The following is a 26,662-nucleotide window of genomic DNA, read 5'->3' on the forward strand; positions in this document are numbered from 1 at the left end:
GCTTCTGCTTTCGTTGCTCTTGTAATCTGGAGAGGGGAGTCTCAACCTTTTTTCCCCACTCTGAACTTCCCTCCATTCTCTGACATGCTATAAAAACTCCACCACTCACCTGTGCCACATAACTGGTCTTTTGCGTTTAAAAGCCAGGCCCAGCATTAAGGGGTAGCAAGCAGGGCAATTGCCTGCGGCCCTATGTCACAGAGGTCCCCACAAAGCTACAATGCTCAGGCTTCAGCTTCAGCCTAGGGTGTTGGGGCTTAGGGACCTGGCTTCAGCTCCTTGCGGTGGGGCTTTGGTTTTCTGCTCTGGGCCCCTGCAAATCTAATGCTGGCCCTGCTTGGAGGTCCCCCTGAAATCTTCTCGAAGCCCCCTATGGGGCCCCGGACTCCTGGTTGAGAACTAGTGAGCTAGGGGAGCTGGGACTCAGTGGGGCAATTGTCTTTCAGATTGTGGTTGCAAGGAAGGGGAGAAAGTTCTTAGCTGATTGTTAGCGTTGCCATTATCTCGCTATATTCTGTTTCCCACCATCTGTAAATTTGGGTCTCAGCTGTTATTAGTGTGCTTTCCAATTTAGTAACTTCATTTATTAGCAGAAAGAATCAGGAGGAATGAAACATGTAAAACTAATTTGTGGGGAAATTGTCTAGATTTGCTACACTATGCTAATGTTCAACAGCCTTAAAAATACCTGTTGGCTAAATTTGGCTTGTAGGTAGATGGAAGAATGGCTAGCAACAATGACTGGTTTCAAGGTTCCAGAGTACCCAGTTTTGCTCAGATGCTAAAAAAGAACTTGCCTGCTGAACCCCCTCCTCAGCCATCTCCGCACCCCGTGAATATGAGCCTGATGTTTTCACCTGAAAATTACAACATGCCAAATACAGCACGTAAGGTGACACAAATCACAGGTATTGTCTTTACAATTATTAAGTTGATTTGCTTCTAGGAATGGCCTTTCAACACTAGTACAAATGGCTTTGCAAAATTGTAATGAAAATTAACCTGCCTAGACATGCCATCTACTTGCCTTTTACCAGGATCATTCATAATGAAAAATATTTTACTTACCAATTTAAAAAAATCAGACATTGACGGCAAATAAAAGGTTAGAACTATTAACTTTAACTAATTTTGATCTTTTTCCTCTTGTACATGTCAGCAAACATATTATTTGGCTGTTTCTTAATTATTATCCAGCAATGGTGTAACTAGAGAGATGCAACCTATTTAGATTTAACATCACATGTAACATCTATGGAATTTGTGTGTATAAACTGGGTGACTCTACAGGCGGAAGTACAGGGACTTTTCATCTTAATAAACTTGAATAAACACTTTTTCAGAAATAGCTTTTCTGTAAAAGAGAGGTGTAGAATCCTCATCCTTACAGCCCACTATGCTAATACTATCTCTCATCTGACTAATTTGCATTCTGCCTTTGTCCCCATCTCTCTTGTTTTTGGGGCAACTTCTACCTTGAACCCATAGTTGAGGATCCATGTGGGTGCAGGGATCTGCCCATCTAGAGTTTATTCTTTCATCAGGTTTATAATGTATACACAGCACTTCATATGAAGTGCACCAACATGTATATAACAGGTTTTGTGTGCATCATGTTTTGTAGAAAAAGCTGAAAATTTTAACTACAGTTTTGTTTGATAGTAACAAATTCTCTAACCCCTGCACATGTAACTTTTTCAAATGAAGGAGTTCAAGATTTTAACAGGTCGTCTTATTTCTGAGTCTTTTGTCTATCAATATGTTTGTTATAACTGAAGGGGAACTCTTATTCTGTATAATTTAGATGCAGCGTTTATTTCATGTGGCAGGTGCTTGTGTGTATTTGTGAACTGAACGTAATAACATATTTGTGACTTTTTGGAGAAGAATGTTTTTCCTGTGCTTAAAGCTCAAAACATACTTGGATAATTGGGCAGTGTCTTGCTTAGGAAAAGTAATCAAGTTTAGATCAGGCTAAGATAACCTATGCTAAAGTCCAGTCTTTTTTCTAGTGTAGATACAGGGTAACACCAGTGCTGTATCCTAAGCACCTGCATGACCAGTTAAAATGGATCTGAGGGCCCACAGCATGAGGCAAAAATTCTATTGCCCTTTGTGATACTATAGTAAAGAACTATGGCTTGTGCTTCTGCTATTTTTGTATGCCATGAAACAGATTTTGATCTGTTAAATCAGATAATCTCTGGAAGTACTTATATTCCTGGAAAATATGGCCTTTGATTCTGGGCTTACATGTGACTGGGTTTGACTTCAAAGACTATCAGGTTTACCAGTCAAGGCACAAGCCTTAGTGCCTTTAAAGGGGCAGTCACTGACATTTACAGGGTTACCAAAACTGCTTACAACCTCTTCAATTAGAATAAAATGCAAATTGCTTAATCTTCCAGGTAGCCTTTGTTGAGATGCAGCAATACGATTCTCACACTTTCATTTTACTTTTATATATTGCTTTTAGCTCACTACACACTAACCTCTTAATTTAACAAATATATTTTAGGTCATGTTTCAGACTTGCTATGTTCCAAAGCAGCCCATCCGCCTCCAATCACTTCACTTCTTCCAAAGAAAATACCAAAGGAGTTTATACTAAAATATAAACGTGGGGAGATAAACCCAGTATCTGCCTTGCATCAGTTTGCACAAATGCAGCGTGTGCAACTAGATTTGAAGGAAACTGTTACAACAGGTAAATATTTCTGGTTTTAAGAGAAAATGTCCTTGTTGCCTCATGAAGTTGCTCTGTATGCAGTTGGTATGACTGAATGATGCAGAAGCTAATTTTTTAAAAAATTGGTTACACTGTATGTAGTATTAAAAGCTATTTTTACTATCCCTATATCTTGCCTTCATGTAATCCAGTCAGAGGTTAATGTGATCACTACAAAATCAATTCTAGAAAATGCTCTCACCCTGGTCTTTGAATGCTTTTTTCAGGTACTTTTTAGACAATTAGTTCTTATAGTATATGCCTGCACTGCAGTTAGATACCCATGGCTGACCCATGCCAGCTGACTCCGGCTCGGGCTAAGGGGCTGTTTAATTGCGGTTCAGATGTTCAGACTCAAGGTGGGAGGGTTCCAGAGCTCAGGCTGCAGCCTGTACTCCAATATCTGCATCACAATTCAACAGATCCTTAGCCTGAGACCCACAAGCCCAAGTCAACTGGCATGGGCCAGCTATGGGTTTTTAATTGCAGTGTAGACATACCTATAGACAGTCATACTTCTTATAAGCAACTTTATTTACAACTTGACCTGCTAAATTTGTACCAAATATGAGTTAATATTATGCAACCTTGAACATACTCATTTCCTGGCATGTAATTTGCATCCTCTCCACTTACGTGTTTTGGGGTGCTTCAGCTTGATATTTGGTCACAGTGGACCTGCATCTGTATGGAGAGTTTAATGCTTTTTCAGTGCTATTCAGTTGAATTCCCCAGACTGAATCAGATAGGGTGGGACTGGGGAGAAAGTGAGCCAGTCAGTGAAACATCTATGTCCACCCAAGGCTACCTTGGTTAACAGATCAAACCATGGCAATGACAGGAGGTTGTCTTGTCATGTGCAGTGCAATGCAAAAAGAGATGGAACCTGACCTTTCAAAGGTCTTGTTTTCGTTAGGCTCTCTGCCTACTAGGAAGTAATAATGTCTGCTAAACTAACCCCAGAGGAAAGCTGAGATATTGGGAAACTGGAATTCTGTTTTTTGACACAGACTTTGATGTTGGGAAATATATTATCAGACATTTTACCATTAATGTAAGCCCCCTTTTTCAGACGTGACTTGGGCTCTTAGGAGAACTTACTCTGATTGAAAGGCTATAGGATTTAGGCTCCTCTATCACTTCTGAAAATGGAACACAGGCTCCTGAGTCTAGGTGTTCTTGAAAATTTTACTCTTAATTTCTGTCTCTGAAGCTCAGGTCCTAAACATCACACCACTACTGAGAAGTAGAAAAATAGCCTCATTTTACAGAAGCGTTGAATGGCCATAGTTTCCACTAAAATGAAAGGCACCTATGTGAAGGCACTACAATGAAATGCCTAGCACCTCTGAAAAATTGGGCTTTTTATTAATGTGTGTAAATCTATTTATGAATCTTGGATGAAAGGTGAAATGTAAGTATATAAAATATAATTCTTGTAGATGTAAAAAGTAGTTTGGATTTGTTAAAATATCTTAGCCTTATATTCATCTGATCTTCCCTAATTATAAATGCATAAAGATAATGAATATGTTAAAATAAACTTCTAACTGTATATGGCTTCTTTTTCTAGGCAACGTCTTGGGGGCTTACTTTGCTTTTTGTGCAGTGGTGGATGGAGTTCAATATAAGACAGGATTGGGGCAAAATAAAAAGGAGTCTAAATCAAATGCAGCAAAACTGGCTCTTGATGAGCTTCTCCAGTTGGATGATATAGCACCAAAGGTTTTTGAAAGTTCAGGTAAATATTCCAGTAACATCTCTACAATAAAAGTATTTTTTTAAATAAATGTCTAGAGTAGCTTTGACTAAACACTCCTGCATCAGTGTGTCTCTGCCTATTCTAACACATCCTTCCGGCATAGTTAATCGGTTTGCAATCCTTAAATTTTCCCTTTCCTCCTCTTGTATTTTTAAATGCTGCTTTCAAGGTTCCTGCCATCTACAAAGGGGAGAAAGCAATAAGGAAGTTTAACCCTTTAAGCAGTTTCTTTTCTGTAGTCTTCCACATTATTACAGCTATTCTTTCCTGTAAAAAGTAATTTTAAATTTTGTTCATGGTCTGAGACTATTTTTTATTGAAAGTCCTATTGCACTAAGTCACTGCTTTCTGAATAATTCTGTTATTACAACATCAATCTCCTGTTTTTTTGAGGCAGGGACTTTAATAATAATCTTCTGTCCTTACCTGCTATAGCTTTGAAAGAGAGCAGTACTTATATAATGTGGACTAATTTAGGGGAACTAAATTAATTGGGAAGTAGCTTATTTTTGTTCAATGATAAAATAATTGACAGATGGCAAAGTGTGAGTTTAAATTATTCTTACTGTTTGAGGGTCGTCCGATTTCTGTTTATGTAACTTGAAAAAACTGTTTCCAGCAACCTTTATTTTGAGACTTTAACTAAAATTTAACTACTCTACTGCTAGAAACATTAAATGACAATGAATGTTTTAAAATCTTAAATATGTCCCACAGTTGACACTTTCTTAATTAAATGTACAGGTCCTCCCCGGATTCCTGCAGAACCCAGAGTTTCAGCTGAATCAACGTACATTTCAAAGATGCCTTATGGTAGGAAAACCATTCCCTTCCCCCCTCCTCCTCCCCCCCCCCGAGAAAATTAAATTGGAAAGCTAACACATGTCTTTACAGAGTTGTATTTGATATTCATTCCTGCCACCTTAATAATATCTATGAAAATATTACTACATGGTTCATGCAGGGATGTCTCTGCTTCAGTGACCCTAATCTCCCAGTGACATTTGAAGTAAGATTGGTGTACCTGTCATATAGATGCATAAATACACAGATGAACTTGCTTAAAGTCAAACAATGAGTCAGTGGCAGAGCAAGAATTAACATTTTTGTCCTCAAGAAATAAAAGGCTGTGTCTAATAGATTACGACTAGGGAGCATACTAGCATAACTTGCTTGAATTTTCTTATTCTCAATTTTTCATACACATTTTTAATTTTTAAATTCAAAAATGCCTGTTAGGATTATTTAGTACAGATTCGTGAATGTATTGAATGACTTTATCATATGTTCGGTTTTGTAGTTCACCTGAATGTTTGACATTGCTTTGTTCTATTTTTTCCTACAAACTTGTATTTTGCTGGTTTCTATAGTCTTTTTTTGTTTTTAAATTATTTTCTTCACTAGAGAGAAGGCATCTTGTGTATGAAAAATTTTCACGAGCTGTCAGAGAAACCTTTAACAGTCTGACTGCCAAATATCCAGAGTACCAGAGGTGTAGCAATTCATTGGCTGCTTTTATAATTGAAAAAGGCAAGTCTGTTTTGATGTTCAGTGTACTTGTACGAAAAAACTCTTCTGTATTTGTAGAGTGCATATACAAAAAGGAGAGTTGAGCATAATATAGCAATGTAGATTAACAAGTATAGTAGCCTAATAAATCCCATAACCAGCAAACCGTACTTCTTTTGACATGCCGTAAAATCATCTATACAAAACAGAACGTTATTGTACTTCCCTTATAAGGATATTACAAATCTGTTTGTACGCATTGAAATGGAAAGCATTCCATTGTGTTAGGCCTCACCAGAAAAGTTGAAAGATGCAAGCCTTCTCAAGATTGTTGGTGTTGAAACTGCTGCATAATCTCACTTCCTCAGGCTTACTTTTCATTTTGAACTTTTAGAGGGTAATCACAATGAGTTATTTGTTTTGTTATATGCGTTTCACTGGGAGTTCTCTAAGTGAAATTAAAGGGTTGCTTCTCAGGATAACACATTTCATACTTGAAAACCTTACATTATTTATTCATTCATTATAGCACCTAGATTCCCAGTCAAAAACAGGGACTCATATTGTTCTGGGCGCCATACAAGCGCAGAACAGGTAAGCCTTCTGGGGCAGGGACTATAACTGAAGTAAACTCTAATGTGAAGTAATTGGAGCACACTCATTGGACCAGAGTTACAGTACAGAAAATGCAGATAGATACAGATGCTCTTTTGAAATCATAGGCCATGTTCTGCAGTAGATGCAGCCTACAGTGACTTTAAAGAATATCACCAAATAAAGTACCATTTGTGATGGGAACCCCATTTGTGGGACTGCTGTGCCCTCTTAACTCTCCAGCCTGTTGCAAAATTTGCTAGTGATAAGCAGCAAACAACTCCAGGCACTATCATCACACAGCACAACCGCATGTGGTGCCCCACACCCATCTAGTTTGCATGAATGCTCCCACAGCCACTCCTGAATCATACAGAGAGAGGAACCAGCCAGATTTCCCCCACCCCCCCCATCCCCGCTCCAGCTTCCAGTCTTGTACCTTAGGAATATACCATCTTGCACTGCTCAAGAACCTTCCTTGAGCAATGCAAGTTTATTAATTGGTTCACCACTTCATCAATGGAAAGAAGACACACACCAGCCTTTGTAAACCTTAGCAGATTTACCAGACACTTCAGGCAAACTCATTGGTAAAGATAAACCATTAAAACAAATTGATTTATTACAAAAGAGAGATTTTAAGTGGTTATAAATGATAGACAAAAAGTCAGAGTGGTTACCAAAAGAAAATACAAGCATGCATTAACCCTTATCATGCTAAACCATATTTAGGTCAGGCAGTGTTCTCACCCCACTGGATCTTAAAGTCCTTAGTATACAGTTTATCTCTTAAACCTGGGCCAATCTCCTCTGTTGGAGTCTTCAGCCTTCTGAACGTTCTTGTTGCTTGCAGCGTAAGTGGTGGGAGGAGAAAAGGCAAATGCATGGGCCCGACTGTGTTCTGTTTTATACCTGTAGTCCATGTGCTTGGAGAACACAAGTCCAGGCATGTCTGGTGGGCATTGCTGAGTCACTAGGCAAGGTTGAGCAATTCCCCTGGTGTGGCCTTGGGCAAGTGAGTCATTGCATTTTAGCTCACTTGGTGAACAATGGCTGTTGTGATGATTATTAAACACCCACACGGGTGTTGGTTGGCCCCCTGGTTATTGTTTTTGGGGAGCTAATATCTGGGTGCTTCCCAAACCCACAGCATATTTTAGTGACAATCATACAACTCAGTTCTCATAACTTCATATGCATTGATGATATGCATAGTTAGATGGAACAGTGGGTTTCAGCGGATCATAACCTTTCCTATGATACCTCACATTGCATGCTTTATATGAAATATCACAATTATATTCAAATGATGAATATGGGAAGTTGCAGGGTGCTCCCTCGAGGTATTGTCATACCGTTATCTAGCCAAGAGGTCCTGAAGATGTAGAACACTGTAGCTAGATTTGTATATGAAAGAATAGACTGACTTCTATGTATTTAAAAATGTTACTTTTGACAGTAATCAGTATGTGAGGTGCCATATTTGGGTTGCTTTCCAGTGGTCTTGTTTCCATCTTTGGGGGTTGCCTCATTCTGCTCTACTGATGTCATTTGCAATGCATGGAAGAGGAGGGATAGAATTCTCCTATGCTTTATCTTCCTGGTACAATGTTGGACCCTAGGGCATACTTCTAAATTCTGGTGTTACTATCTCTTAACAGCAAGGTCAGGGAATGAGTTGTGGATGAAAGGTATTGCTGAGATTCTATCTGTAATGGGGGAGAGCAATGTTGACATCATCTAGGTTAGAGAGAAGCAGTCACAATAATCTTAAAAGGGGGATTAACAGGATGTAGATGGGTTTTTGGAGAGGGAGAGAAAAATAAAAATCTTTTTGGGGAGGCAAGGACAGGAGGAAAAAGTAGTAAGGCAAAAAAGATTGAGTAGTGGGGTGAAATAAAGGGAGAGCGAGATATACTGCAATGATGCCAGCTTGGGAAATGGGGAGGATGGTGGAGTCCTGCCAATATGGAGAAGGGAAGGGAAAAGATGAGCTTTGGTCTTATCCTATTGATCTTAAACTGATGGAACATCCTGAAGGAGACATCACCCAGATCGCCGTGGATGCAGTAGTAAGGAAGCCAAAGTGGTGAAATAGGCTTGAATTGTTACTGCAAAATTAACAAACTCTGGATGAAGCTCTGAGGTGCAGCAACAGAGGGAAAGGGAGATGATACACACTGAAAGTGTAGCCAAGGAGATTGGAGGAGAAGAGAGGTATTTGAGCATTTAACGAAAACCCTTGGAGGTGAAATTCAACAAGACAACGATATAAGGTCCAACTGTACTGAACAGAGTTCAAATTAATCTCTGTACACAAAGTACAAATACCATCTTTCATCTTCCACTGCCTCATTCCTGCCTAAGCCATCTGCACTATTGATACACTCACTGAGCCATAGGTCTTTTTTTTTTTTTTTTTTTTTTTGTCCCTTGAGGTAGGCAATGTTGGTGCAACTGCACTGATGCATTTATCTTGCTGTCACTTAGCAATCTGAGTCAAAGCAGTTAAGGGAGTCATCGGAGTCATCTGTCTCTCACAAGATTTTAAAAGCCACCCCTCCCCCCAAACTGTTTGTTCTGTCTCTGTGGAAACTGAGTAAAAACTACCTCTCTCGTTTCCAGAAGAGCAAAGTTCTGAATTCTTCTCAGTTGTCCCCTCCAACTTACAATTTGTCAAGGATTTACAGGGTCAGTGATACACCAGGACTTTAAAAGTATAGTGTTCCACAGGTGTGTGATGATTTTTTTTAAATATACTCTAAACTCTTATCATAAAGAGGTATTTATTTTCACTTACCAATCAAGATTCCACCAATAATTAAATGTATGGCCTCATTAGACTGACTCACTCTCCTTTTTTGTCCCCTTTTATACTCTAATGAAAAATGGAATCCTTTTAATTCCTCCTTTAAAAGCAGTTGCTTTAAAAAGATGGGATCCTTCAATCAAACGAAGCTACTTGTTAACTACTTTTTTTTTAGCTGGACAGTATGAAGTTGTAGCTCTTGGCACAGGAGAATTCAATTACAGTCAGTGCATTCATCATGATGGGAGAGTGTTGCATGACACTCATGCTGCTGTTACTGCAAGACGCTCTCTGCTTAGGTAAGAAGATGAGTACGTAAACTACAAGAACTGTAGACAACCATTATGATTAAGCTAAATATTGATGGCAATGCATTTTGTGAATAGTAGTTTTATATACTTAGGGCTACTGTTTTGGGGGTTTATTAACTTTATTTTTTAGCAATTTTTTAATTTTATGGTGCTGTCCAAAAATTGGGGCTTTAGAAGGTTTTTCTCTGTATGTAGTATATTACACACTATTACTCATTACAGTAGTATTTACTCTCAATAATCTTTGATGTTCCCCAGTGCACTTTAACATAGTATTATTGCAAACAGTACTAGGCAAAAGCTAATTAGGGAGCCTTTACTGTACACTAGCAGGGTCTACACAGGCCAGTTAATGTGTGGCATTAGTGTGCTTTAGAAATTACACCCCTGTCTGCATTGCTGCTCTGTGTAGACAAGTCCTTAGATATAAGTAACAGTTCTTGGTGTTTTTCCAGTGTTTGGGTAGTCAATTTCTTTTTTGTATTGAATAGTGTTTTATTGGTGTCTATGGATTAAAAACAAGTCAGAAGCCTTATATATAGTATTTCAGGTTTCTTAACTAGATTATTTATTGAGATTTTACAGATGTGCTGAAAAGAATAGTTGTGTGTAAATGCTCAACAGCTTAAAATGAATTTAGTATTTTATACAAATATGCTGAGTCTTTAAAAGTCTGCATGTTTGAGCATTTCTTGATCTATAACACTTTTGTTTTAGGTATTTTTACAGGCAGCTTTTGTTATTCTACAGTAAAAATCCTATTATGATGGACAAATCCATATTTTGTATGGAACCAGCATCAAGCCTACTCAGTCTAAAACAAAATATACATATTTTTCTCTACATAAATCAGTTGCCGAAAGGATCTGCTCAGATAAAGTCACAGTTGTAAGTATTTGAGTCTTCAGATCTAACAGATGCTTAATCAGAGATGTAATAAGATACTTAAATCTTCCATTGAGAATAAATTAATCTGCGAGGGGCATAGTGAGGGGCATACATAGCAGGACTATAAATCAGATGGTATGGAAAAGTTGAGTTTTTGGGTTTATTTGGTAGACCTATGCTCAAAAATAGCTTAATTCTGTGACTAATAGACTGACAAATGCGTGTTTTGGAGCTATTCCTTTTATATGTACACACTTAAATTGTGTAATATGACTAGAAAAGAACTGTTTTCATTGTATGACGTATTACTCAACCGTGGTACTTAAGACTGTTGTTGCTGAAATATTAATATTGACTGCTCATATTATCAAATTATTGGAGTTTAGAATAGTCTTTTAAAGCTAAAGTTAGAATAGATTTCTAGGGAGTCACCTGAAGTGAAGCCCCTACAAAGAAACTACTTGAAGAAGAAGAGGGTATTCACTTTGTGGATTTCTTCAAGATGGGTGCCCTTGTGGCTACTCCACTGCCGAGCTCTGCTCCCTCCTGCTTTGGTGTTTCCTCTGTCAGGGTATGTCTACACTATGGGATTATTCAGATTTTACAGAAACCAGTTTTTTAAAACAGATTGTATAAAGTCGAGTGCAGGCGGCCACACTAAGCACATTAATTTGGCGATGTGCGTCCATGTACCGAGGCTAGCGTCGATTTCCGGAGCGTTGCACTTTGGGTAGCTATTCCGTAGTTCCTGCAGTCTCCTCCGCCCATTGGAATTCTGGGTTGAGATCCCAATGCACGATGGAGCAAAAACAGTGTCGTGGGTGATTCTGGGTAAATGTTGTCACTCAGTCCTTCCTCCGTGAAAGCAATTGCAGACAATCATTTCGCGCCCTTTTTCCCTGGATTGCCCTGGCAGATGCCATAGCATGGCAACCATGGAGCCTGTTTTGCCTTTTGTCACTGTCACCGTATGTGTACTGGATGCTACTGACAGACGCGGTACTGCAGTGCTACACAGCAGCATTCATTTGCCTTTGCAAGGTAGCAGAGATGTTTACCATCCCTATTTCACTGTCTACCACTGTAAGTTGGCGATGAGATGATGGTTATGAGTCATTTTGCACCGTTTGCAATTGGAAATTGGCGATGATGGTTATCAATCCTTTTGTACCGTCTGCTGCTGTCATGGGTGCTCCCGGCTGGCCTTGCTGAGGTCAGCCGGGGGCGCATGGACAAAAATGGGAATGACTTCCTGGGTCATTCCCTTCTTTATTGTGTCTAAAAATAGTCAGTCCTGCCTAGAATATGGGGCAAGTGTACTAGAGAACCAGAGAGCACAGCTGCTCCGGGTCAAAGCCCCAGAGATCCGGCAGAAATGATGAGCTGCATGCCATTCTAGGGGGTGCCCCTGCAACAACCCCACCCGTTGCTTCCCTCCTCCCCCAACCCTCCTGGGCTACTGTGGCAGTGTCCCCCCATTTGTGTGATGAAGTAAAAAAGAATGCAGGAATAAGCAACACTGAGTTTTTAGTGAGATAAAATGAGGGAGAGGCAGCCTCCAGCTGCTATGATAGTCCAGGCAGGACATTAAAGGGTGGGGGGAAGAGCAGCACAGAATCTTCTTTAGACATGAAAGTAGGGGGGCTGATGGAGCTCAGCCTCCAGCTGCTATGATGAGGACGGTTACCAAGCCTTTTGTACCGGGAGTCATTCTCATTTTTATCCAGGCGCCGGGAATGACCGGGAGTCATTCTCATTTTTATCCAGGCGCCCCCAGCCAACCTCACCGAGGCCAGCCAAGAGCACTCACAGGCTGATGGTGATGATGGCTACCAGTCATTTTGCACCATCTGCCACCTGGAAGGGGATGCTGGTGTTTAGCGCTGCAGCACCCTGTCTACCAGCAGCATGCAGTAGACATAGAGTGACATTGAAAAAAGGCGAGAAACTTTTTTTTTCCCTTTTCTATCGGGGGGAGAAGTGTGTAAATTGACGACATACACCCTGAAACACCTGGGAAAATGTTTTTGACCCTTCAGGCATTGGGAGCTCAGCCAAGAATGCAAATACTTTTCGGGGACTGCGGGGACTGTGGGATAGCTGGAGTCCTCAGTAACCCCTCCCTCCCTCCATGAGCGTCCATTTGATTCTTTGGCTTTCTGTTATGTCACGCAGCACTGTGCTGAGTCCCTGCTGTGGCCTCTGTCTATCGTAGCCTGGAGATTTTTTTCAAATGCTTTGTCATTTCATCTTCTGGAACGGTGCTCTGATAGAACAGATTTGTTTCCCCATACAGCGATCAGATTCAGTATCTCCCGTACGGTCCATGCTGGAGCTCTTTTTGGATTTGGGACTGCATCGCCACCTGTGCTGATCAGAGCTCCACGCCGGGCAAACAGGAAATGAAATTCAAAAGATCGCGGTGCTTTTCCTGTCTACCTGGCCAGTGCATCCGAGTTCAGATTGCTTTCCAGAGCAGTCACAATGGTGCACTGTGGGATACCGCCCGGAGGCCAATACCGTCGAATTGCGGCCACACTAACCCTAATCCGACATGGCAATACCGATTTCAGCGCTACTCCACTCGTCGGGGAGGAGTACAGAAACCGGTTTAAAGAGCCCTTTATGTCGATATAAAGGGCTTCGTTGTGTGGACGGGTGCAGGGTTAAATCGGTTTAACGCTGCTAAATTCGGTTTAAACGCGTAGTGTAGACCAGACTTTGTGGTAGAGAAGGAACTGAGGGCAGCATGCTCATGCAGTCCTATAAAGTCTCAGTATGGGTACAAGGATGCATGCATGGGTGAAATGGGTGCTACCAAAAATTGCTGATTAAAGATGCAGGGTGCATGTGCACCTGGAGTGGAGCATCCCAAGTGAAATACACCTCAAAGAACTCAAGTTATTACACAAGGTGAGTAACCTCTCCTTCCTTGTAAACAATAGTTTGAGCTTCTGGTTGAAATCTGTGCCATTTGGTGCTCTTTGACAATATTTTTGAGGTATCTCAATCTTGAGGCACAAGATTACTTAGATACAGGCAAATGGCTTTTGTCCCAAATTCTGTCAGCATGGGGGCTCTTTGAATAGCGTATTTAAGTATAAAAAGTTTTGTTTGCTGCAATAGTAAATACCCCAACAAAGCCATGTGGGATGGCTTTTTATTTTAAAATTTCTGCCATGCTTATACATGTTGGACTCTTATGTAAGTAATCCTATGTTGGCAAAGCCTGTCCCTTAATTAGCAGGTTTTAGTATTCTTTTCTGAGAGAAATTAAGATAAATGGTAGTTGAGCAGTGCTGCCTGCAATTAATGCCCCTGCATATCTGCCACACCATGGGTTGTCTGGCTGGGACAGAATGCATGACCTTTAGCCCAAAGTGACAGGCCTCTGCTGCCTGAGGAACTCTCTAAGCAAAGAGCATTACTAAGCTCCTTTCTGTTTGGAATAGCCACTACGAGGGAACATAGAATGCTTAGCCAATGTTACATCTGTTTTCTTCAAATATATTGGAGTGTGAAAGTTTCTTGGCTGTTGTCTCAAATGAGAATGGCAAGTTTGCATATGCTTTCCTGTGGCAAGCATAGCCTCCAGATAACATGTAGTCAGATGCGTAATGCAGCAATAGTAGCCTACTTGCAGTAGAATTTCAATTTTGCATGACTAGTGATGTTTAGGATTTTGAGACTCAGGTTAAATTACTGCTTCCTCTGGTCAATTTGAATAGTAAGTAATGTCGTTATTTATAGGAAAGTAGCTTAAAAGTTGTCATATTAAACATTTTATGTTTTGGACACTCCATTTGGAGGTTTTTTGTTCTGGTTTTTTGTTTTTGATTTTTTTTGGTTGTGGAAGAATGAGTTCTGTGATTTTTGCATTGCATCTAGAGAATATTGACATAGCAATCTAGTAATGAAATCATTTGGCAGTATAAGCCGATTTTGGCAAATTTAAATTTTGAAAAGTAACTAACAGTGCCTGTTAATTTTGTTTCTTAGCTGTCATATCTATATATATATATAAATATAAATTTTAATTTTAAAGAAAATATTTTTGTTGGACTTCATTGGCTTTTCGTAATCTTTATTTTAGACGTCTCAATCCAAATTCTATATCTGCATTTGAAGCTAATGAAGAGCTTAGTCTCCATCTTGCTGTGGAAGGCAAGATTTACCTAACTGTTTATTGTCCCACTGAAGCTGCTAACAGAGTAAACAGCATGTCAGCTAGTGACAAATTAACCAAATGGGAAGTGCTGGGTGTCCAGGGAGCATTGCTAAGTCACTTCATTCAGCCAGTTTACATCAACAGTATACTTGTTGGTAAGCCTTCCTTTACTGATGTAGAACAATTATTGCTTATGCCCTAACTTTCAACTGTGGTATTTCATTCTGGTTACATTAATAAAAATTCTAACCAAGTGGAATATAATGTTTTATTTTAACATTTGTTTTGCGTTTTCTATACTTTGTTTTTAAAAAGAAATTAAATATAAATGTATTTATACTTAAAATTGAGGTTTAACTTCTTTGAGATTATAATATGTTTTTACTCTGTCAGATTATCCTCTCTGTCACCATACGTTAATTCTAAATTTCCTGGGTTTTGTTGGTTTGCCACACAGGCAGTTATTCGATGTTTAAAAATAAGATGATGTTACAAAGGATGTGGTGACCATTTAAATTCAGATTATTTAAATGATAACTTGCATATATGAAAACTCCCAACTATACAGTCCCGTATTAGACAGTGCAAAGTAGAGCTAGTCAAAAAACTTGAACATTTTCTGTTGAATTTGTAGGGGTATTATGAAAAATGTCATCTAACTCAACATTTATACTAAAACTAGTTAAATAAAAACTTTTTGTAAGTCATCTTCCTTCCTCCTTTTAAAGATTAAAGGTACCTCTAAATTAACTAGTTGGCAATAAATTTTATGCTGGGAAATAGTAACTGCCAAGACAATAGTAAGATATTTTTGCCATCATATGGCAATCAGTTTTGATGGCAGTGAATGGCCTTCCTGAATTCCTACAGTAGTATTTGTCTATGCAGCTCAAATCGGTGAAATGGAATTGCTGGAAGTAACATGATATTGTCCCAAGTAGTTTTTAAATTAGTTTACGTGTAGATCAATTCCCCAGATTTTAACAGTTGTGGTAACTTTTCCTGTGATATTATATATGGAATACAGTTTTGGAAGCAATCTGAGGAGACACAAAGTCTTTTATTTTATTTATTTCCCCTTCCCCCCGACACTCTCCTAGTACCTAATTGTATGCCTGTTCCTGTCATTCATACAGAATGTGGACACAGTCACTCATACTGCTTTTTAAAATTACTTTTGTGTTCTGATTTTTTTTAATGTTTAGATAAATGCATTCCAGATTCTTTCTTCAAGCTTCTTATACACAAGAACTTTGCAGACAATATGTACCCTTTGGTGCCAGTTTAGTCCATGATGGAAGTGTGTACTTCAAAGCACAGGGAAGTCAAAGGCTATGACTACGCTACAGTGCTGACAGCTGCACCACTGTGGCACTGCTAGTGCAGATGCTTTAAGTCAATGGGAGAGAGCTCTCCAGTCAACTTAAATTACTCCAGCGCCTGTGAGCAGTGGTAGCTATGTTGGCCGGAGCAGCACTCCTGCTGACATAGCTGAATCCTTACCAGCACGTAGGTCAGTATAACTTATGTCGTTTGAGGGAGACGGGGTGTAATTCTCACCCCTCGGTGACATATGATATACTAACACAAGTTACACTCTAGACATAGCCTAAATTCAAATCTGATGAGCCAAATGCTTCTGTTAAATTCCTGGAATAAGTTAAAATACAGAGTAACTCCAGTGATGAGAGTGCAAAGGCTGACTTTCTATATCAAAAATAAAACGCCATCATAACTTGCATTTTTAATTGGCATATTGAGCAAAGACACAAAGATAAATTGAGCCTCTCTAGAGAGAAAGTATCCTATCAAAACAAAGATGGTACTTGTTGCAGATGAAGTTTAGTAAATGCTTGTGTTGCCAGTGATGATGCTGTTCTGCAGACTTATTAAAGCTATTTTTAAAGCTGAAACTAACAGTTAAGAATTATCATTCACCCTGGAACAATTGAAGCTTCTGGGTTCTGAGCTCCCTTGAAAACCTGGTCACAATTTAGCTGTATTCTGATATTTCTGCTTACAGTGATGTGCCTGTGTATGGTGAGTTTTTTGTTTGTTTGTGTTTTTTTAGGGGATGGAAACTGCAGTGATACAAGAGGACTAGAAATAGCTATAAAACAACGTGTTGATGATGCACTCACATCAAAGCTTCCCATGTTTTACCTGGTTAACAGACCGCATATTAGTTTGGTGACTGCTGCACATCCACAGATAGACTTGGAGCACAGACCTCTTAGTGTGAATTGGTCACAAGGGGATGCTTCATTGGAAGTTGTGGATGGTTTCAATGGGAAAATCACTGAAAGGTTAGAATCTTTATACTGTGTTAAAATTAGTGGTGAGCCTGATTACTCTGTGTATGTTTGTGCCTGTCTAAGTAATTTATTACAGCTCTCAAATGGTTCTGGTTTTAGGCCAGCATATTATAGAGTAAATGACAAGTTCTCAACTGCGACAATGATAATACGCCTCTTAACTCAAGTTAGTACACTGAGTTCCTCACTCGAGTGAGTGACTGCCCTGCACAATATTCAAGCAATAGTAATTTGATTAGCAGCACAAATTGCTTGGATTGGCAGCTGATCAGCTCCAGGGTGAGCAGCATTTGAGCTTCAAACAGCACACATGCCCCTGCCTTGGCCAGCTAGCTGGAGCTTAAAGCATCACTTACCTTGAGCCTGAGAATTGTGTGTGCATGTGAGTGGTCAGGGGTACAACTCTAGTTTTACCTTGACCTAACAGTGTAGTGAAGACACACCCTGTATGATGATGATGAAATGCTTTCTATTCTGACAGTAAGTCAGGAGGATGTTAGGCAGCAGCAACTAAATCAGCAGATTCAGATAACTTGCATCCAGGAGTTTTAAAAGAACTGTCCAGGAGCTTGCTGGACCATTAATGCTGATTTTTTTTTAAGTAAATATTGCAACGTTGGGGAAATTCCAGAGAACTGGAGAAAGCTAATGTTGTTTTGCCAGTATTTAGAAAGGGTAAATGGGGCAACCGGGGTAATTATAGGCCTGCCAGCCTGACACTGATTATGAGCAAAATAATAGAGCAGTTCATCCAGGACTCTAATTACAGTAACTCCTCGGTTAACATCGTAGTTATCTTCCTGAAAAATGCTACTTTAAGCGAAACAGTGTTAAGCAAATCCAATTTCCCCATAAGAATTAATGTAAAGGAGGGCGGAAGATTAGGTTCCAGGGAAGTTTTTTTCACCAGACAAGAGTGTGTGTGTGTGTGTGTGTGTGTGTGTGTGTGTGTGTATACACATAAACACAGTATAAGTTTTAAACAGTTTAATACTGTACACAGCAATGACGATTGTGAAGCTAGGTTGAGGTGGTGAAGTAAGAGGATGCGATATTTCCCAGGGAATGCCTTACTTCTAAATGATGACCTAGCACTCTGCTGGGTCCTCAAGGATTAACACATTGTTAATGTAGCTTCACATGCTACAAGGCAGCATGAATGGAGGGAGGGGAGACAGCATGGCAGTGACGCACACACGAGACATGCTTTGCCTCTTTAAGAATGCTGACCCCACTCAAAGTACATTGCCTTTTTAAGTAGATCAGCGAGTTGAGATAGCAGCTGCTGCCAGCAAGCTCCCTCCTTCCTGAGCCCTGTCGTGGCCCCCCACTTCTCTGTGGAGATAAGGTACAGGAGCGGGGGTGGCGGGGGCGGAAGGCACACCCTGACATTAGCACCCCTCCCCTTCACTCACTCTCGCACACACACACACACACACACACACACAGCAAGCAGGAGGCTTCCGGGTGCAACTCCACGGCAGAGGGCAGAAGCAGCACACTGGAGTGGGGGGAAGGACAGCTGAACTGCCTGGCAATTCTTAGCCTGCTGGGCGGCTGTTAGACAGGGAACTTAAGGGAGCTGACGGGGCCTTCCAGTCCACCCTGTTTCCAAGCCCCCACCAGCTAGCTCCAATGGGCTTCTCTTTCTGCAAGCAGTGAACAAAGCAGGTGGCTGCCAAACAGCATTATAAGGGAGCATTGTGCAACTTTAAACAATCATATTGTCTAACTGATCAGCAATGTAACAACGAAACATTAACGGGATGACTTTGAGTGCAGATTTTCTGTATGTTACCCTCTAATTCTTGGTCATCATGGTTTTCTGAAAAATAGCTCTGGTTAAACTAACGTGCTCTTTTCTTTGGTGAAATTACTGCTTGGATCAATAAAGGTAAAAGCGTTGAGGTAATATATGCAGACTTCTGTCAGGCACTTGACTTGGTATCTGCATGACTTTAAGAAACTAAAGTGAAACAAAATCAATATGGCACAAACTATATGTATTAAACGTTGGCTAGTCTCAAAATGTAATTGTGAATGGGGAATCATCAAGCAAGTGTGTTTCTAGTGAGGTCCCGCAGGGATCAGTTCTTGGTCCTGTGTTTTTTAACAATTTTTTGTTAGTGGCTTAGAAGAAAACATAAAATCATAACTGATCAAAGTTTGCAAATGACCCAAAAATTGGGGGAGTGGTAAATAATGAAGAGAACAAGTCACTGATAAAGAGCCATTTGGTTCTCTTTGTAAAGTGACCACAAACAAAGAATATTCATCTTATTACTGCTAAATGTGAACGCAGAGTATACTTAGAGAGCCTCATCCTGTATCCTACCCCATGTCTTTTTCAGAGTCACTGCTTCCAGGATAATCTGTTGAGCGTGAGCTCCTATGATGCTATGGCCAGAAGGGCTAATGTGATCTTTGAATACATAAACAGGGCTATATCAAAGAGGAGTAGGTAGGCTGTATTACTGGGCTGCAGAAGTGTCTCCCACAGTTCTGGACATCTGGCCTGCTCGCCTCTCGCTGCATCTCAGAAAAGTGGATCAGTGTTTTGGCACAGCACATTCTGGCCATGTCCCCTCTGCTTCCACTTGCTGACAGATTCTCTGCCTTAGCAGCAGTTTCTTTTGCTCCTCCCCTTCCTTCTTCTATTTTAACTTTGTTGCTCAGTTTCTTGGGCAATGGGCAGCACCATTCTCCCTTCTCTGCATTCCTATTTCTCCCTGGCTATATTAACCCCTTGGATGTTAACTTCCCTGAGCCTTTGCTGCAGTGCAATGTCTCTGCTGAAGGAGAGCTGTTAGGCTCTGAAACCTGAGTAGGCTCCCTTAGGTAAGCCTCAGAGTAAATTTCTCCATTCAAAACCCTCTCCCCACCCCCAAAAGCTGCTGCAATACCCCTTCATTCCTCCTTCGAGGAAGTGATTAGAGATGAAAGGAACAAGGCTGACTAGGGCAAGCATATTAACAAGAGCAACTTCTGTTCTAGAACGTTCAAAAACGCTGAGTATCACTGTAGCATCCTTGTTTGGGATGTGGTTATTCCCTTAGGAGAGTGCTACACTAAGAAACTTAGGGATAGTGCAATGGAGGCCACTCTCATAAGGGGCTTTGAAGCTTCTTTCACCACACTTTGAGCATCCTTGGAGGTTTTGCAGGAGCATCTCTTTCCTGGCTAGAATATCTCAAAGCCTTTAAGGACTGAGATCACCCTGACTTTGGCTTCACTTTAGAAAACTCTCCCTGACAACAATAACAGGACTACTTGTGGCACCTTAGAGACTAACAAATTTATCTGAGCGTACGCTTTCGTGGGCACAGCCCACTTCATCGGTTGCATAGAATGGAACATATAGTAAGGAGAGATAGATAGGTTTTATATAGAGATAGAGATAGATAGATAATATACACAGAGAACATGAAAAGGTGGGAGTTGCCCAACCAACTCTAAGAAGCTAATTAATTAAGATGAACTGTTGTCAGCAGGAGGAAAAAAAAACTTTCATAGTGATAATTGAGAGCCCATTTAAGACAGTTTGACAAGATACTTAACATGGGGGAAATAGATTCAGTGTGTAATGGCTCATAATGGCCTTAACAACAGTGTTCATAGCTGATGCCTCAAAGATGCAATGAGGTTCTCAGCCCAAGGCTTGGCCTCCATTTTATTAGCCAGGGGCCACCTCTGGCTCTGACTCTGGAAGCTAGATACTCACCTAAGCAGGGCCAAGTTTACAGGCTCCCTCTTTTTTTGAAGAAGCTTGATAAGGTGGTGGCTGACAATTCAGCAAAATCCAAACAGTCTCTACCTTTCCCAATAAGGGCTCTCAGGAAAGAATGGACACCAGCCTTCAGATATTTCACTTCTTGTCCTCAAAGGTACAATAATTCCCCAATGGAAAACAGTGGAATCCACATCTGAGATAAATTCCAGAGGGACTTCACCATTCCCACCCCCACAATCCACTTCGACAAAGATTGCATATGCCTCCCTCCAGTGCAGAAGCTACAAAGTAGGATATCCCATTTCCTAGAGGAATGGTTTTAATCAACCACAGATAAGTGGGTCTGGGAAATAGTGAGCTGGAGATACTTCCTCAAGCTCTAGTCTCCACCCCATCTCATCCGGTCACCTGGCTGCAACAGCCCCGTAAAACAGTCTGGTTCACAAAGAAATATATCATTATCTGCATTGGGGAGTGAAAGAGTGTGTTCACTCAGAAGAAAGCTTCTCTGGGTTCTACTCCATCTTCATTGCACTGAAGTGCACAGAGGGAATCGGAGCATTTCTTGACTTCAAAAGACTCAACAAGTAGATGAAGAAAACAAAGGTTCACATAGAAACCCTGACCTCTACAGTGTCATCCCTGTCTTGGGGTGGGAACATGGGACTTCTTGACTTCAGTAGACCTAATGGATGCATATATCCATGTCCCCATGAGACTGTGCCATCACAGGCTTCTGAGGTTCGATTACAGCAGGACAAGTCAATACTGAACACACCCTTTAGTACTGTCCTCAGCAAAGATGGTGGCAGTGATAAGTCATGCTCAGATTTCAGGACTAACCTGTTCCCCTTCCTGGATGACATCCCGATCAGAGCTCCATTGCAGTCAACTGTGGAAATGGTCACATCTTGGACTTCGAATTTTCTTCAGGCACAGATCTTCATCAATGCTAAGGAAAGTCCTCTGGTTCCATCCCGCAATTTATTTTCTTGCACCCCTGCACCGCAACCCTCTGCCAGATCCCTGAGCTCCCTCCCATACTGCAAATCCCTCGGCCCTGGCCCTACCACATGAATTTTGTTATGTGCACGGATATGATCACCGCTGTATTGGTGCACGTAACAAAATCCATTCCGCACGTGAGTAGGGAAAAAATAGAGGAAACACTGGTTCCAGCGGAGGTGTTCAACTCCTTACAGTTGTGATCAGCCCAACGATAATGTCTGTAAAGCTGTTCCCATCTGCCTTCCAGACCTTTGCGACCAATGTCAGCATGGAGGGCTAGAGAGCTCACTTGGAGACCCAAACTTCCAAGGCCTCTTGAGCAGGGAGGAAAAGGCTCACAGCATAAACCTCGTAGATCTGAGAGTGGTCAAGCTAGCTCTGCAAAGGTTCCAGCCCAGCTTAGGAGGAAACCACATGCTGGTTCAATCGGACAATATGACTGTGGACACATATATAAACCAAGAGGGAGGGGACTAGGAGTCTGACACTACATATGGAAGCAATGAAAATAATGAAGTAGGCAGAACAGTTCCTACTTTCCACATCAAAGAGGACCTGAACCAAAAGGAAGACAGAGTCAGCAACTCAAGAGGTGCCTGATTCAGGAGGTTTTCAGTGTCGCTTTTCAGACGTTCAGCCTCACTTCATCCACTTCCTTCACAAATCACACATGAACACAAAGAGACAATTACTTCATAAAGGAGGCAGACCCCAGAACTATGGGAGGAGATGCCTTATTGCCACAAGGCCTATTTTACAAGTTACCACTTTTTGTTACTGAGGAAGGTGATGCAGAAAATAAAATGAGAACAGGTGATGGTAATACTGGTAGCTCATGGATCGAGGAGATCTTGGTTCTCAAACCTGATAAAACTGCAATTGGAGCCTCTAGCAGTTTGTACTTTTGTGACCAATCATGAAAAGAGATGCCTCTGCTGCTTGTAGAATTGGCTCACAACAGCCTGTTTGCTAGCCAGAGGCACTTTGGGAAGACATGAGAAGATTTCTCTCCAAATAAAGAACTCCTAGACTGGGGAAAAGATCCACTCAATGTCTGTGCAGGCATTCCTTTCTGTCACCCAGCCTCCTCAATAACTATGACCTCAGATGCATCACTCTTGGGATGGGGAGCTCACTTCAATGCCCTCACAACTCGGAGCAGATGGACACCTTAAGAAGCCAGTTTCCGCAACAATCTGTTGGAACTCAGGACACTCAGGAATGCTTACTCTCATTTCCTACCTTTCATCGGGGTAATAAATCAGAGTCCTGATGGATAACATGCCCTGCTTGTTCTCTGTCAACAAGCAGGGACGAGCAAAATGAAATGTGATGAAGTTATGGAACTGGTGTGTAGTTCATCAGATCAAATTTTCTGTTGTCCTACCTCCCATGTGTTCAGAACGCCACAGCGAATTATTCTCAGCAGATGCTTCTGCTAGGACTATTAATGGGAGCTAGACTCTCAAATTCTCCATAGTACATTCCAAAGATGGAGACTACTAGAAGTGGATCTCTTCACCATCTCCAGGAACAAAAACAATCCTTTATTCTGCTCAACATGGGATCTGGGCCACCACTCTTTCTTGTATCTTGGAAGAAGAGTCTGCTACATGGGTTTCTTCCAACACCACTAAGAGTGATTGAACACAATCAGGAAGGGCAAAGCCAGAGATATCCTTATCGTACCAACTGGCTGAAACAGGTTTGGGAGCTTTATCTGCTTCAGGTTTCTACTGAACCACCGTTCAAGCTTCCGACCATCCCTTCTCTCCCAGGATGGGGGTTGTGCGCGTCACCCCAACCTAGAGGTTCTCTGCCTCCGGATATGTTTCCTTGATGAGTCACTGGATTAGAATCCTCCTGCTCTGTGGAAGTGCAACAGGTGTTCTTCTAGTGCTTCTCATATTGATTCCAATTAGGTGTGCGTGCACCATGTGCACAATCGTTGGAGAATTTTACCTTAGCAACACCTAGTGGGTTGGCAGTGGAGCTGCCTGGAGCGACGCCTTAATGGTGCTGGATATATACCCCAGCCGACCCAGCGTCCCCTCAGTTCCTCCTGACGGTCGTTGGAACTGTGGAGCGCAGCATAGCTGTCCTCCACTCTCCCTAGCTTTTGCTTCTGGTTTTCGATAGTTGTTCCAGTTGTTATAGTTGTATTGTTAGTATAGTGCAGTAGTTGTTTTAGTTATACTGTTCGGTTTGTGATTATATTTAGTGAGTTGGAAGGTGTCCTTTGCCTTCTTTCCCCCCCACCCCCTGCCTGCTGGGCTCATGCCCAAGGCTCCGGGTTTTAAATCATGTTCAGCCTGTTCAAAGCCTATGCCAACAGGAAACTCCCACAACTCTTGTTTGAAGTGTCTCGGGGAATCTCACCAGGCCGACAAGTGTAGGATCTGTAAGGCGTTCAGACCAGATCAAAGCTCTCATGTCCAAGCCGCCGTATAGTTTTCCACAAAGACAAGGTGCAGTTTCGCCCTCACCTTGCCTTTCTCCCCAAGGTGGTATCAGCTTTTCATGTGAACCAGGACATTTTACTCCTGTTCTTTTATCTGAAGCTGCTCACTACGCAATAGGATCAACTTATGCACTCCCTTGACGTTCATAGGGCTCTAGCCTTCTGTATCGAGTGCACTAAGCTGTTCAGGAAAATGACCCAACTCTTCATTGCAGTGGCTGACCAGATGAAGGGCCTACCGGTCTCCTCGCAACGCATCTCCTCATGGATCACGGCCTGTATCCGTGCTTGCTACGACTTGGCCAGTGTCCTGACCTCGCACCTCACCACCCACTCCATGAGGGCTCAAGCCTCATCGGCCGCTTTCCTGGCCCAGGTCACAATACAGGAGACCTGTAGAGCTGCCGTTTGGTCATTGGTACATACCTTTGCTGCTCACTACGCATTAGTTCAGCAGTCTAGCGACGATGCCGCATTTGATTCGTGGTTCTGCACTCAGCGACGTCTCACTCAGACCCCACCACCTAGGTAAGGGTTGGTAGTCAGCTAATTGGAATCGATATTAGCAAGCACTTGAAGAAGAAAAGACGGTTACTCACCTTTGTAACTCTGTTCTTCAAGGTGTGTTGCCCATATCCATTCCAAACCTGCCCTCCTTCCCCTCTGTCGGAGTAGCCGGCAAGAAGGAACTGAGGGGGCGCTGGATTGGCTGGGATATATATCCGGCGCCATTCCAGGGGCTCCACAGTCAACCCTCTGGGCGTTGCTAGGGTGAAAATTCTCCGACGATTGTGCACACAGCGCCCACACTTATTTGGAATGGATATGAGCAACAAGTCTCAAAGAACAGCAGTTACAAAGGTGAGTAACTGTCTTTTACTCAACACTATAAGGGAGTTAACCTATATTTCTGTGCCATTTCTGTAAGTGAGTTTCTTCCATTGGTGGTGTCACATCCATCTTGTGTCTGAATCTGTGCAATTTTGTCTTCCTGAATTACCTGTGGATGTAAAACAATTAGGCTGTTAGCTCAGTTGAGGTCCATTTGGCTGCAGTATCAGCTTTTCATCCCCCAGTAGAAGGGTTCTCCATATTTGCTCAGCTGGTGTCATCCTGAGTTTATTAAGGGTTTAGGGAAATCTTTGCCACCAGATTAAAGACCCCAGCCTGGTACTTAAAGACTGTCATGAAACTTTCATTCAAACCAGGGGCAACCTTCCTTTTCCCTTTATCTGTGATGGGTGGGCAAACTACGGTCCATGGGCCAGATCCGTCCCATCAGCGCTTTGGATCTGGCCCGTGGGATTGCCAAAGACAAATGGTATAACAAGATCCAGTGGCTGGAAGTTGAAGCTATGCTAATTCAAACTGGAAACAGGACACAATTTATAACATGAAGGGTAGTTAATCGTTGGGACAGTTTACCAAGGGTTGTGGAGTATCAGGGCCGTGTTAGTCTGGATCTGTAAAAAGCAACAGAGTATCCCGTGGCACCTTACAGACTAACAAATGTATTGGAGCATAAGCTTTCGTGGGTGAATACCCACTTCGTCAGTAGACCCATGAGTCTGACGAAGTGGGTATTCACCCACGAAAGCTTATGCTCCAATACAAGGGTTGTGGTGGATTCTCACTGAAAATGTTTGCTATGTGGATATTGTTCTTAAAGATATTCTCTAGTGTAGTTCAGACATGAATTAACTCCTATAACCTGTGTTATGCTGGAGTTAAGACTAGATTAGATAATCATAGTGGTCCCTTCTTGCTTTAGAATCTATTAGTCTAGACTAACCGCATCCTTCCTACAATTTGACACAGTTTAAGAAGCAAGATTGTCAGTGAAGCACCAAAATATGAAATTAAGTAGTCCTTCTTTGTTGAAATTAAGACTCGCTTTTCTCCCCTTTATCTCCCATCAGCAATACAACCTTTAAGATGCTGAGTATACGCAATAGTGTGACTAAAACCAGTGGTATCTCTGATCACATTTTGCCAACCTTCCACTAGCTGTAATTATAGAGGTTTATGCTTCTTGATTCCATTGTCTTTTTGTTCATTTCTGCTTTAAGTGGAGAACGTATCACTTATGTAGTTTGAAACAGATAATCTTAATTTCCAATGTGGTAGCTGGAGTAAACTGAAATTGAATTGAACAACAGATTTCTTAATTTGTCTCATTGCTTTTTTTCCCCCTCAACTTTAGTTCACCATTCAAAAGTGGCACTTCAATGGCAAGCCGTCTTTGCAAGGCTGCAATGTTAAATCGTTTCAAACTGGTCTCTAAGGAAGCGAAAAGAAGCGATTTGCTTGAAGCTAGTACATATCATGAAGCAAAGGTAAGACTAGTTTAAGGAAAAACAGTAAATGCCGTTTTAATGG

The 26,662-nt window shown here is 41.4% G+C and overlaps 1 protein-coding gene across 1 annotated transcript in view; it reads left to right on the forward strand.

The window, feature by feature from the left end:
- The window catches only part of ADAD1 (adenosine deaminase domain containing 1), a 32,003-nt gene that overhangs the window by 526 nt on the left and 4,815 nt on the right, over positions 1 to 26,662 (forward strand). The window contains exons 2-11 of the mRNA XM_050946737.1: positions 713 to 908; positions 2,519 to 2,707; positions 4,302 to 4,469; positions 5,235 to 5,303; positions 5,895 to 6,020; positions 9,578 to 9,701; positions 10,431 to 10,601; positions 14,695 to 14,924; positions 16,841 to 17,075; positions 26,487 to 26,619. Of these exons, the coding sequence (XP_050802694.1) occupies positions 725 to 908; positions 2,519 to 2,707; positions 4,302 to 4,469; positions 5,235 to 5,303; positions 5,895 to 6,020; positions 9,578 to 9,701; positions 10,431 to 10,601; positions 14,695 to 14,924; positions 16,841 to 17,075; positions 26,487 to 26,619 (1,629 nt within the window). The 5' untranslated portion in view covers positions 713 to 724. The remainder of the gene's footprint in view (positions 1 to 712; positions 909 to 2,518; positions 2,708 to 4,301; positions 4,470 to 5,234; positions 5,304 to 5,894; positions 6,021 to 9,577; positions 9,702 to 10,430; positions 10,602 to 14,694; positions 14,925 to 16,840; positions 17,076 to 26,486; positions 26,620 to 26,662) is intronic.

This window comes from Gopherus flavomarginatus, chromosome 3 (genome assembly GCF_025201925.1).
Source record: "Gopherus flavomarginatus isolate rGopFla2 chromosome 3, rGopFla2.mat.asm, whole genome shotgun sequence".
Lineage (NCBI taxonomy): Eukaryota > Metazoa > Chordata > Testudines > Testudinidae > Gopherus > Gopherus flavomarginatus.